Source organism: Phyllobates terribilis, unplaced genomic scaffold, assembly GCF_046119375.1.
Source record: "Phyllobates terribilis strain yellow unplaced genomic scaffold, ASM4611937v1 Scaffold_13__5_contigs__length_258822181, whole genome shotgun sequence".
NCBI classification, from domain to species: Eukaryota; Metazoa; Chordata; class Amphibia; order Anura; family Dendrobatidae; genus Phyllobates; species Phyllobates terribilis.
The window spans coordinates 243,055,610-243,069,140 of record NW_027362773.1 but is presented as its reverse complement, the minus strand read 5'-3'; the positions used below and the strand labels follow the sequence as shown (position 1 = coordinate 243,069,140).

At 40.2% G+C, this 13,531-nt stretch overlaps 1 protein-coding gene across 1 annotated transcript in view; it reads right to left on the bottom strand.

Annotated features, from left to right (window-relative positions):
* The window catches only part of NKD1 (NKD inhibitor of WNT signaling pathway 1), a 138,240-nt gene extending 125,466 nt beyond the window's left edge, over nucleotides 1-12,774 (bottom strand). Inside the window, exons 1-3 of the mRNA XM_073659360.1 lie at nucleotides 12,495-12,774; nucleotides 12,334-12,366; nucleotides 8,884-8,990 (exon numbers count right to left, since the gene is read on the bottom strand). Coding sequence (XP_073515461.1) covers nucleotides 8,884-8,990; nucleotides 12,334-12,366; nucleotides 12,495-12,519 — 165 coding nt within the window. The 5' untranslated portion in view covers nucleotides 12,520-12,774. The remainder of the gene's footprint in view (nucleotides 1-8,883; nucleotides 8,991-12,333; nucleotides 12,367-12,494) is intronic.
* Nucleotides 12,775-13,531: the final 757 nt, after the last annotated feature.

Below are 13,531 nucleotides of genomic sequence, written 5' to 3'. Positions count from 1 at the left end.
AACCGTAAACAAAACCACTTGACGTTTCCTGTCACAGTACTTCTTAGATTTTTTGTTAGCCTCCTGAACATTACCACGCACATCCGTCCAAACTCTCTCCAAATCACCGGAAAAACTCTCCTCCTCAGGCACAGCCGATACCAATTTGGAGAATGACCCAAAAGACGGATGTCTCCCAGAACAACAAAAAAAAAGGCGAACACCCAGCAGAAGATGATGTATGGTTGTTAAGAGCAAATTCAGCAAGCGGCAGAAACTCAGACCACCCCTCTTGATTGTCTGCCACAAAACAACGCAAGAACTGCTCAACAGCCTGATTCTTCCTTTCTGTCTGGCCATTAGACTCAGGATGATATCCAGATGAAAACGACAAATGAACTCCCAACCTGTCATAAAAGGTACGCCAAAAACGAGCCACGAACTGATGTCCCCTATGAGAAACAATGTCAGTAGGAACACCATGGAGTCTGACAATTTCCTTGACAAAGGCCTTAGCGAGTGTCTTAGCGCAGGGCAGTTTGATGAAGGGAACCAAGTGACACATCTTGCTAAAACGGTCCACGACCACCCAGATGACTGTGAAACCCTCAGAGGAGGGAAGGTCAGTAATAAAGTCCATAGCCAGATGTGTCCAAGGTGCACTAGGAACCTCCAGAGGGCAAAGCAACCCCGCAGCAGGAGTATGAAAAGACTTAGATCTAGCACACACAGTACATTGACGCACCCACTTAATGACTTCCTTCTGCCATCCAGGCCACCAAAAACTGCGACCCACAAGTCTCTTGGTCTCAAAAATTCCTGGATGACCTGCCAACCGAGACTCATGACACTCAACAAACAAATCTCTACTAAAGGTCCTAGGCACAAGCAACCTCCCATGGGGAGTGTTAGATGGGGCATTCTCCTGTGCTTTAAGAATCTCATCTTCCAAAACGGAGTCCAATGCAGCAATCACAACACCTTCTTGTAAAATGCTCTCCTCCTCCTCAGCACCGACCATGGGAGAAAAGCTGTGAGACAACGCATCAGCTTTAACATTCTTGGTATCCGGGATGTAAGTAACGGAAAAATTAAGCCGCGAAAAAAAAAGTGCCCACCTAGCCTGACGGGCATTCAAGCCCTTGGCAGCATCAAGATAGATCAGATTTTTATGATCAGTGAAAACCTGAATGGGAAATTCAGCACCTTCCAAGAGATGACGCCAGTGTTCAAATGCGAGTTTAATAGCCAGCAATTCCCCATTACCAATATCGTAATTAAGTTCAGTCTCAGAAAATATTTTTTTAAAAAAGGCACAGGGATGTGCTCCATCCTTGTTTTCCTGAGACAACACCGCACCAACCCCCACAGAAGAAGCATCAACCTCAACCAAAAACGGCTTAGTCACATCAGGCTGCAAAAGGATGGGGGCAGAGCTGAACCTCTCCTTTAGAAACACAAACGCTTCAATGGCCTCAGTAGTCCACTGAACCGTATTAGCACCTTTCCTGGTGAGATCGGTCAGTGGTTTAACAATAATAGAAAATTTTTTAATGAATTTTCTGTAATAATTGGCGAAACCCAAAAACCTCTGTATCGATTTCAAACCAATAGGCCTAGGCCATTCCTGCACAGCTTGAACTTTCACCGGGTCCATCTCAAAGCCCTCGCTGGAGATAATGTAGCCCAAAAAACTAATTCTCTGTACAGTGAACTCACATTTCTCTAGCTTAGCAAAAAGCGAATTGTCAATTAATAACTGTAATACCTCACGTACGCTCCGCCAATGAGACTCCAGATTAGGCGAATAAATCAAAATGTCATTCAAATACACAACCACATTTTTGCCGATCAAAGGTCTAAGGATGTCATTAATAAGATTCTGAAAAAATGCTGGTGCATTGGTAAGACCAAAAGGCATAACCAGATTCTCAAAATGACCCACAGGAGTGTTAAAAGCAGTCTTCCATTCATCACCCTCCTTCATGCGCAACAAATTGTATGCCCCCCGGAGATCAATTTTAGAGAATCACTTGGCCCCCACTAACTGGTTAAACAAATCAGGAATCAATGGACGTGGGTAGGGATTACGTACAGTAATATTATTAATCTCGCGAAAGTCCAGACAAGGACGTAAACCGCCGTCCTTTTTTTTAACCAAAAAAAATCCAACAGCCACAGGTGACTTAGAGGGTCTGATATGACCGGCGGCCAAGCTCGTCTGTATGTATTCCTCCAAAGCCTTGCTCTCAGGAATAGTAAGATTAAATAAACGACTTTTAGGAAGAGTCGCTCCAGGGACAAATTCAATGGTACAATCATAGTCTCTATGGGGAGGCAAAATTTGCGACTCCTCCTCAGAAAAAACTTTCCAAAAATCCTGAATAGGTACAGGTAATTCCCCTTTATCCACAGCAGCAATGCGCCCGTTACAACACTTGTCATAACATTTAGGGCTCCAGGACTTAATTTCATTAGTAGACCAATCCAGTATAGGATTGTGCAATTTTAACCAGGGTAACACCAAAATTACTGGAGAAGGCAAATTGTTTAATACTACCAAATCCAAATTTTCTTGGTGAATACCATTAATAGTGAGGGGAAATTCATAAACCTTGTGAGTAACACATTTCAAGGGAGAGCCATCGACAGAAACCACGGCAATAGGGGATGACAAAGGTTTGGGTTTTAATTTAAGTTTTTCCAAGAATCCCCCATCAATCACATTCAGAGTAGAACCACAATCCACAAATACCCGAAATTCAATTAATTCTTCCTGAGCTGCAGTAGTAGCAGAAAGAAATACCCCCTTAGTGTTTAAACAGGCAATACGGGCGTAACTGACCTTTTTTTTTTCTTTGTTCATACGAAGCACACAGTTCTTAATGAAATGGTCAGATTTTCCACAATAAAAGCACAAACCTTCAGAAAACCTGCGGTCTTTTTCCTGAGAGCGGGGTGACATCGCCCCAATCTCCATCGGCTCTCCAATGTCAGTACAAACCCTCTCAAGACTAGGAGCTGACATGGCAAAGGATTTACTCTCATTAACCCTTGCACGCAGTCTCCTGTCCACCCGTATAGCTAATTGCATTGCCTCCTGCAAGTTTCCAGGTGTAGGATAAGCAATAAGCAGATCCTTAACCCTTTCACCTAGCCCAGCAAGAAACAAACTTTTCAGAGCTGAATCGTTCCACCCCACCTGAGCAGACCACCGACGGAAGTGAGTACAATAATTTTCCACATTACCTGATCCCTGTCTCAAAAGTCTCAATTCCGTCTCAGCTGATGAGACACGATCAGGATCATCATACAACAACCCCAAAGCAGAAAAAAAACTATCCACTGATCTAAAGCACGGATCACTAGGTTGGAGAGAAAAGGCCCATCCCTGAGATTCTTTGCGCAAAAGTGACATTATGAACCCTATGCGCTGTGATTCATCACCAGAGGATCTGGGTCTCAAACGAAAATACAATAAACAAGCATTTTTAAAGGAAAAAAAATCTTGTTGTTCACCAAAAACTAAATCAGGCAATTGTACCTTTGGCTCCACAAAATGCGCTCCAGGACAGCTACTCACGTGTTGTTGGAGCTCGGCCACCTCCAGAGAGAGTCCCTGCAGGCGTTGAGCCAAATCCTGAACCGACACCATGATGGAAACTGGAGGTCTTTCCTTAGAGATATTTTTTGGGCTGGACTTACTGTTATGATAGGCTACAAGCACTAAGGAAAGACAGGAGATCTGTCCCTACAATAGAACTAAGCTAGATCCCTACGATGTAACGGGGAACCTGATCCTGCGATCAGACCCGCTAAAGTCCTCAGCTAGTCTGAACGAAGACCTATAGATGTGAGGGAGGGATCCCTACAAGAACTAGGGACTGGGAGAAAGATGGACACCTCCTAGCAGAAATTGTAGCAGTAAAAAGACAAACACACAACATAGAACATAAAGGTCAAAAGACCTAGCTAAACTGACTGAGAAAGGTTACAAAGCACCTGGCTAGCTTAAGAGTAGAAATTACAATGAAGTCCAGCATGGCCAGAAGGGCGGTGCAGGATTAAAAAGGCAAAAAGGTCATGTGACCAGCAAAATAGAAAAAACCTAACAGGAGAGTTCTAACAAATGGAGGATGAACATTTAACCACCAGATCCTCAAGAAAAGTCATTAGATCATCAGGACCCTACACCAGTATATCATGAAAGTCTTCCCAGCTACCATGCTTCTATGCACTTTGCAGATCAAAAAAATAGTGAAGAGCACCAGGTTGGGCATAGGGAGACTTACAAGCCATGCAATGCTCCCCTCGAAATTAATATGCAAGTAGCTCCTTCAGATGTCTTGCATATTCAAATTCAGAAGGGGGTATTGCATGGTTTATGCCTCCCTATGTAAATTTGGCATTCTCTATAAGGAGTAACTTTAAACCTTATGCCTCCTATCAGAGGTCTCTCACCCAGCCAATGAGGTTTTCCTGCTTTGCACAGATGAGGAGCAAACACCTTGAAACACGTGAGACGTAAAGGACTGCTTTGACTAATCAACATTTAGCCAAAAATTGCTAACTATACACTTTACTGTAGACCACGAATTGTCAAAACGAAAAAAGACAAGATAAAAAACAGACAAGACAAAAATAAATAAAAAGAAGGTTAAAATTTGGAGGCAGAAGAGCATAAGCACCATGAACCATACATAGTCAAGTGTCATCGGTTGATAAACAGAGTTATATTCCTTCTATTACAGGTTTCACCTTGAAATGTGTCTACAAGTGGAGTTTCTCATTTGACTTCTTATGTATGTCATGTGGCAAAACCCTTTAAAGGGTCAATACTGACTTTTAGGATCGCTACTACCAATAAGTTACACTAGAGTTCCTCTCTGAAAAGTCTATTTGCATATTTAAATTCCCATCTGGGCACTGTAAGGCCTATGTGTCTCCGTATGCCAACTTGTCATTTTCCAAAAGCAGAACCTTTACTCTTATGTTCCCAATCAGAGGCCTCTCACCTAGCCAAATCAGTTCTCCTGCTTTGCACTCATGAGGGGCAAACACCTTGAAACATGTGTCTGCAAATGGAGTTTCTCATTTGACTTCCTATCTAACTCACGTGCAAGATCCTTTAAAGGGTCAATACTAACTTTTCGGATTGCTACTTTCTATAGATGGCAGTTCGACTTCTGTCCTTTCCAAAAGAAGCTATAGGTATGGCTTTTCTCACTCCTCAGGATCAACTGTAAACGCAAGTAAAAGCCAGGACTAGACACACTTTGCAGCACTATAATGATGGTAATTCTGGCACAGAAGGGGGTCTCAATCATCCTCTGGCAAAATTTGCATCAAATATCAATAAAATTAAATTTTGAATTTTGAAAACTGCTGCAAAAGTCAATCTCCTCTGCTGATTTTTTATGCAGTGGGTTGATAAGATACTGTAAAGTACCGTAACACACAGCAGACCTTCTACACACAAATCCGAGGTCTAAAATCTGCTATGTAGCAGTCCCGTGTGGACGTACCCAAAAAATGGCCAACAGATATGATGAACGATGTTTGAAACTATCATAAAACAGTAGCGTTCAGCCTCTTACGTTGGCTGGAAGTATGATTTATATATATTGCTGAAGTGTGCTATAAACTAAGCTTTTAGCAGAAATGCAAAAATAGTATGCTGACATCACCTTTTTTTACTTCTCACTAGATTTCAAAATATTTTTTTCTACAATGATTAAAGTATGGGGAAGAACAATTCCACCATTAATCATATTCTTTGTTAAACAGAAAAGAAAAATAAATCCCTTTATTAGAAACTATAAACATTCTGTGAACAAGAACATCAAAGAAAGACGAATTGCTGCAGGAGTTGTCCACACGCTCCTTCTATTAAACATAAAAAAACAGTTGCAGCAAATATAATGTAAGCATTATAATCCCTCCGCAGTCAGAAATTCCAAAGTCTAAGTGTTCTGCGCTTTCTGAGACAAAAGTGTTACAAGAACAAAAGACTTGTTGAATGGATGATATACTGGTAGCCAGTGATGAGATAATTGCCAGGAATTCATTCTTTTACGTTGCCCAAACCTTTCTACATTGAGTTGGAGATGTAAAATCTGCACCTAGAAAGGTGGTCTCACGTGGCAGAAAGACCCACACAGGACTGTCGCCTGTAGATAAGACTTCACTAATGAACACAGTGAGGTCATGGATGAAAGCGGCAGACAAACAAGGTGACTTTATGGTGTGAAAGTGTGCTACATCTATAATGCCATTTTTATATAGAGTAAAGAAAAATTTGGACATCATGTCTCATCCATTTTTGGGGGGATGGAATTGAAATCGCCCCAATTGTTACCATATGGGCACAGTAGGGCAAAACCTTGAGCACGGTTGAGCGGAACAATATGCCATTTTGATGGAACATGCACCGTATTCCTCATCATAAGGTAAGGACAAACTTCGGTAAATAAGTTGAGCTGAATGTGTCCTGGAAGTAAGGACATTTTTTGCAGCCACTTTGCCAAATTGTGCACAGATTTTTCAAGATGCAATTTCTTTTCAATGTGAAAAATTGACTACATTAATATATATGTCCCAGTGACTTTTTGCTCACCTACCGGTACCTACTGGCTTTAAAAGTGGGAGGAACTGGTAGAACAGAAGTGATGCCATAGTGAACGCAAAGTCAGTAGGTTTGACTATCTAAGTACCAGAAGAGCATTTGACAGTTTCAAGCCCCAAAGATTATTTTGACGGCAACCACATATGGAGACAACCACTCGCAATTAGGTTTTCATTTCATGAGATGAAGGGGTATTCCCATTTTGTACTAAATATGCCATAAAGGTTGAGAACATGGCTCCATCACGCATGAGCGGAAATAGAGAGGTGGCCTTGCATGTGCAACTCTCTCAGTTCGCTTAAACGGGTGTTCTGAAAATTGCGGAACAAGCAAGGGACCTGCATGTATGAAATATTTCTGCCATTTCTGCCATATCCAAATGTCTATGGGGGCAATATTCCTTGATTTCACAAATAACCCATTGGACCTTGATGATATGTCCTGGGAGTGCAATGATAATGTAGTTTATGATCAGACATGTACATGTTCTGTTTGGCCCCATAATGGTCAAAATGTCCTGGTTTGTTTATCTCTGCAGATCTATTGGTTGCATCCACCTTTTCTCTGTAAGCTCAAAGGGGTTGTCCACTTTTTTTAAATATTGGTCACTGGTTGAAATTTGGTATAAAAAACCCAAACTATGTTGTACTTACTGTCTCCATATTCACCGTTGAGTCTCCGTCGTTGCTCCAAGTGTCTGGCATTGGCTGCAGTACTGGCGATGCGGCAACTAATGAGTGAGCTCAGTGTCTCCGCCAGCGTAGATGAGCTCACTGACTGGCTGTTAATGTGACACCAGCGCCACTGCGGATGCCAGACACTGGAAACAGTGGCAAAGACTCACCATATCGCCAGGATATGTTTTTTTTTTTATCCCTAAGACACAAATTCTGGTTAAACTTTAAAATCAATGCTAAGCCGTGAAAGCCATCACTAGTGTTTCAAAAGTGCAGTTGTTGCTCAATTCTTTTGGTTTGGATCGGCGCAGCTGGCTCCTTTCATAAGCACCTGGTAGTTATCTGGGAATAGTGTGTGGACTTCTTCGCCAGACACTCAAAAGTATAGAAAGAAAACGTGTGCAGATGGCTATGACCTTAGAAAATGGCTGAATTCCGTGCTCATCTCAAGCCATGTGAAACAATCAGGCTCATCTCGGCACACAACTTCTGACACCTTTTTCTTTTTTCCATAAGAACTCAAAGCAAACAAGTATTTGAAAAAAAGCTCTTCCACCACTATGATCTTTCTGTGAAATCTTTTGTTGTTGGGCTGATCTATTTTCCAGCCCTCAGATAAACGTATTTGCTTTATCTTGGTTCTGAAGTGCTTAGAAAGCTGTCATTAATCAAACAGATGAATGGAAGGAGCTTATGTGTTGAAATGAAGGTTCCTGCAGAAGAGTGACAGATAGTTGTGCAAGGAGCAGATACAAAGTAGTAAAACAGGATTTGATCTTTCTGATACACATCTGCTTCAGTCCTTTGTTTCCACGCTTAGGTGCCGCATCAGTTGTAGACCGGTCTGATAGCAAAAGGGTTAACGCGAAATGGAACAATGCCAAAAATTTAGAACTAATGCCAAAACCCACATCTTGTGCGGCCAGCAATCTTCAAACATTGCTAACACATATGAGAAATATTATCACTTCCTAGGCATAGGGGCATCACTTCAGAAAAACTTCAGTGCAGGCAGTCATGTAATTTAAAGGAATAAGGCTCTGTCCTAATTATGAGAATGTCAAATCTTTCTTCAATGGGATGTGTAGGATCGTAGGATCCCAATCTTTACGGATTCCATCAAGATTTATTTGAGTTTATCAAGTTTCCAGTTGGGTTTCAGCTGAATTTTGCAACAAGAATAGCACTTCAAAACCAAGGCGGCATACCAACATCATCAAGCTGAGGATACCCCCAGCAATGGTTTACAGGACTATTGCTTTTACTGCCTTGAACACAAGGTTGAGCTAAACCAAATGTATCAGTTTTGAAACCAATTATGTTAAAACATATAGTCAACTACAATATTTTGTATAGGTCCATCTACCAAAATCACCAGGGATCAAGCAACTTTTTGGAATTAGCATCATTCTTGTAAAAAAAAGCTTTTTCGAGTCAAACACCATGCAACCACAATGGTCTACTGGTAGATATAAAAGTGAAGAGTTCCTCAAATGCAACTTCAACAGAAATATTGACTTATGGAAATTGTAAAAAAAAAAAAAAAAAGAAAAAACAATGAAAAAGTTACTTATATGACACACATTTTAATCAATTACCTACCCTCTTGAATCCAGTTTTGTGACTGGGAATATTGGAGGACTTCTGTTTGGCAATCCAGTCTTCTATGCCTTTCCGAGCCAAGCAAGCATTTACTGCAAAGCTGTCACCTACCGAAAAAGACATACAACTGTAAGTTTTCAGACAGAAGCAAATAGTCAGCTCATCCCTCTAACTATCCGATCCAACTTTGTAACATCCAACGTAAACTGAAATCTGCATGCAATTACTGGAATTCTGCAATTACTGGCTTCCATTTGATAAGCCACGTAGAATTATGAAAAAAACAACCACAGGTCCCCAAAGACCATCATATTACCGAATGATAGTTGGCAGTTAAGATGATCCAGAGTACACTCGATTGCTCTGGCATCAAGCGTGACCTCAATCAAGACTTATTGTAAACAAAGCTATTAAAAATTAAGTTAGAAACGTCTTTGAATTGAAAACACTTTGACCATATCAATGATCTAAGACATTCCAGGGAATTAAGACTAGATCACAGGAAGCTAGCATTTCAAAGATCGACTTTAACTATTGGAAAAGCCTAGTTTACGGGGTCACTGACACATGAAGGGATTAGACAAGGACTGGTCACAGATCAAACACACTTAGGCAGACACAAGTCCATAATCAGAAACTTCAAATCTAAGATCACCAGTCCCTAAAAGTTTGGGAAAAAATCATTAAGACTAAATCAAATTATCACAACTTCCTCCTTACGTTAAATTAGGGAAATTGTAATATAGGCTCAAAGTCCAAATTCTAAAACAGACGTAAAAATATATATGTAATCTGCACGCGTAACACAAATCCATTGATATCTAAAGACCATATTCCAAGTTTGATAACTTAAGAAATGTAATGGATAATCTTGGAAATTAGTGATGGATAATTTAATTGCAAGCATAAATAGGAAATATGATATGAAAATTGTAGATAATTAATGTTCTATGCATGGAGGTGTGTGATCTCAGTTCATTTGTCAGGATTTATATTCCACAAGATAAATAACTCTATCAATCATGATTGGAAAAGTTTATAACAACTCCCCCAGCCCTTACAACTGAGAACAAACTAGGAACCCATGAAATATATATTGTAGGAAGAGTCTTTATCAATTTCTGTAAAATGTTCACGATTGGAAAAGTTCATAAGATCTCCCCAACAACCAAGAACCAAATGGAAACCCATCACATTTATATTATAGAATGAGTCTTTCTCAACTTCTATAAAATGATCATGATTGGAAAAGTTCTCAAGATCTCCCCAACAAGTGAGAACCAAATGGGAACCCATCACATGTACTGTAAATTACAGTAAGTGTCTTTCTTAACTTCTATAAAATGATCATGATTGAAAAAGTTCATAAGATCTCCCCTACAACCAAGAACCAAATGGGAACTCATCTCCTTTATATTATAGGATGAGTCTATATCAACTTCTATAACATGATCATGATTGGAAAAGTTCTCAAGATCTCCCCAACAACTGCAAACCAACTTGAAACCCATCACATTTACATTATAGGATGAGTCTTTTATCAACTTTTAGAACATTATCATGATTGGAAAAGTTCATAAGATCTCCCCAACAAGTGAGAACCAACTGGGAACCCATCACATTTATATTATAGGAACAGTCTTTATCAAGTTCTATAACATGATCACGATTGAAAAGTTCATAAGATGTCCCCAACAACTGAGAACCAACTGGGAACCCATCATATTTTTATTATAAAATGAGTCTTTACCAACTTGTATAACGTGATCACGATTGGAAAAGTTCTTACGATCTCCACAACAGTTGAGAACCAAATAGGAACCCATCACATGTATATTATAGGAACAGTCTTTATCAACTTCTTTAACATGATCATGATTGGAAAAGTTCATACGCTCTCCCCAACAACTGAGAACCAACTGGGAACCCATCACATTTATATTATAGAATGAGTCTTTACAAGCTTCTTTAGCATGATCATGATTGGAAAAGTTCATAAGATCTTCCCAACAACTGAGGACCAACTGGGAACCCATCACATTTATATTACAGAATGAGTCTTTACAAACTTCTTTAACATGGTCATGATTGGAAAAGTTCAGAAGATCTCCCCAACAACTGAGGATCAACTGGGAACCCATCACATTTATATTATAGAATGAGTCTTTACAAACTTCTTTAACATGATCATGATTGGAAAAGTTCATAAGATCTCCCCAACAACTGAGGACCAACTGGGAACCCATCACATTTATATTATAGGATGAGGCTATACCAACTTCTATAACATGATCACGATTGGAAAAGTTTCTATGATCTCCTGTACATCTGAGAGTCAACTGGGAGCTCATCACATGTATATTATAGGAAGAGTGTTTATCAACTTCTTTAACATGATCATGATTGGAAAAGTTTATAAGATCTCCCCAACTGAGAACCAACTGGGAATCTATCACATATATATTATAGGAAGAATCTTTATCAACTTCTATAACATGATCATGATTGTAAAAGTTCATAAGATCTCCCCAACAACTGAGGATCAATAACTGCTGACACCCGCTAGAAGTTGTATGAGTGTGTTAAGTCTACAGAAAATCTGCAAAGAAATTGTCACATGGTGGCCTATGAAAAATTATTGTTCCCTATGAGACATAATGTGCAGTAAAGGGCAAGGTAAGATCCAAGAGTATAGGAATGTTAACTACATTCAATAGAGTTCAAGAACTACTGAAAGTAACTCATAAGTCATATGCACATATTAAAGGCATGTATATCACAATTACCTGTTGAGTATATAATATAAAACAATTGAGGTCCATGTAGTCAACTGCAAACTTTTTGTTCTCTGCTTTAAAAGCTTTCCTAACAAGTTTATACTTCATGCACAAGTTACATTGCTGCCTGCATACTTCTATTCTGGATCATCAGGACTGATGAAGCACAGGACTTTTCCCTCTAGGTTACATTAAACATTTTGGCATATGTATGAATTTGTTACTACACTCCCTAACATTGCATGTCTGTACTTAAAGTGGGCTATATTTATTACTTAACTATATTGGTACAAGGACCAAAAGTTCTGAGATTTTCTAGTTAGACAGTTTCTGTTAAATCTAGGGGAATGAAGTCAAAGTCAGTTGTTTCTTTATGCAGAGTAATCAATATACAAATACGATAAAGTACCAATACTGAAAAACTTGAAATGTTATGTGAAGGTTGGGTGCAACATTTTTAGTGCAGAACATTAGCAAAAAGGCCAGTTTTAGAATCAGATGCATATTAAGTCAATCTGAAAGATGATCCCACAATAAGCAGATGATACATTGTTGCAGAATGTAAACAACTACAAAACTGGAAACAAAGAGGAAAATAACAAAATAAACAAGACAGACTGGGACCAACAGGCAGGAAGGCTAGTAAAGTCTGTAGGGGGATTTAATTTCCTACCTTCAGGGCTCTCTCTGGGTTTGCAAACTGCAGCTGCCAGTCAGGAGAAGCAACATGAAGTACAGAAAAGAAACAAAAAGAGATGATTAGATGACTGAGTGCAAGAAAAGAGGCTCTGTACACAATGTATCAACACAGAGCAGATAAAGACCATCACTCACCATGTTTGGAATAAAGTTTCCCCATCTCTCAGCAGGAGACCCCCAGATCCTGGACATCAGATGCACATTACAATCCAGTGCGGGTAAAATCCATGCGATTTCCGCAAATAATAGGAATCCACAACTGCAGATTATTATAGGGAGCTGTACCCCCCCAAATCCAGGATCCAGAAGCAGCTAAGACCCCTAGAAGCAGTGACACCTCATGCTATCCTGTTAGAAAAGCTGCGGCTCATTCTGCCAGGCACACACACAGTCTACACAGAGTAAGGAGGAGTTAGGGGCTGGGAGAGGGGGATGAAAGGGGAGAGCAGAAGAGGAGGAGGAGGTGGTGGGAGAGGGAGGGGATGGGAGTAAGGGTCGACAAAAACAAGTGAGAGAAAAGAGAGTGTCAGAACTGAGGAGAGAATTGGAGAGTGTGAAGCCATTAGATGAGTGAAGTTGGTAAATAAAGCTTTAATGAATTCCCTTTAGGAAATGTTTGATTATGTACAGTATAATGCTAGAGAAGCCAAATTGAGAGCACCCCCTTAATCGCCTGTTTATCGCCTGGGAATGCAAAAAGTGACAGCGCAATCTCTCCTTCCCATCAGGATAATCCTGGTTTGCTCTATTACAATGTATAGACATCCAAGAAAAGGTTGCCCCCCCAGCATGGAATCCCCTCAATAAAGAAAAAAGGGTCAATGAGGAATGGGCTCCAGCACCAATGGGAAAATGTTAAAACATAACTTTTACTGTACAATTAAAAACATGGTGAGAAAAATCAAAAGAGATTAAAGAAGTTGTCCGCTACTTTTACATTGATGACCTATCCTCAAGATAGGTCATAAATGTCTGATCGGCCGGGGTCTGACACGCGGCACCCCCGCTGATCAGCTGTTATCAGTGTCAGCGCCTCACTTGCGGAGCTGCTCCATCTTCTGGTTGTGGTCAAGGCTTGGTACTGCAGTGCCAGGAGGCGGATGTGAAGTACCCTGCGATGGCCACTATCAGAAGATGTCCAGCTCCGCAAGTGAGTACTCCTGGTCACCGGC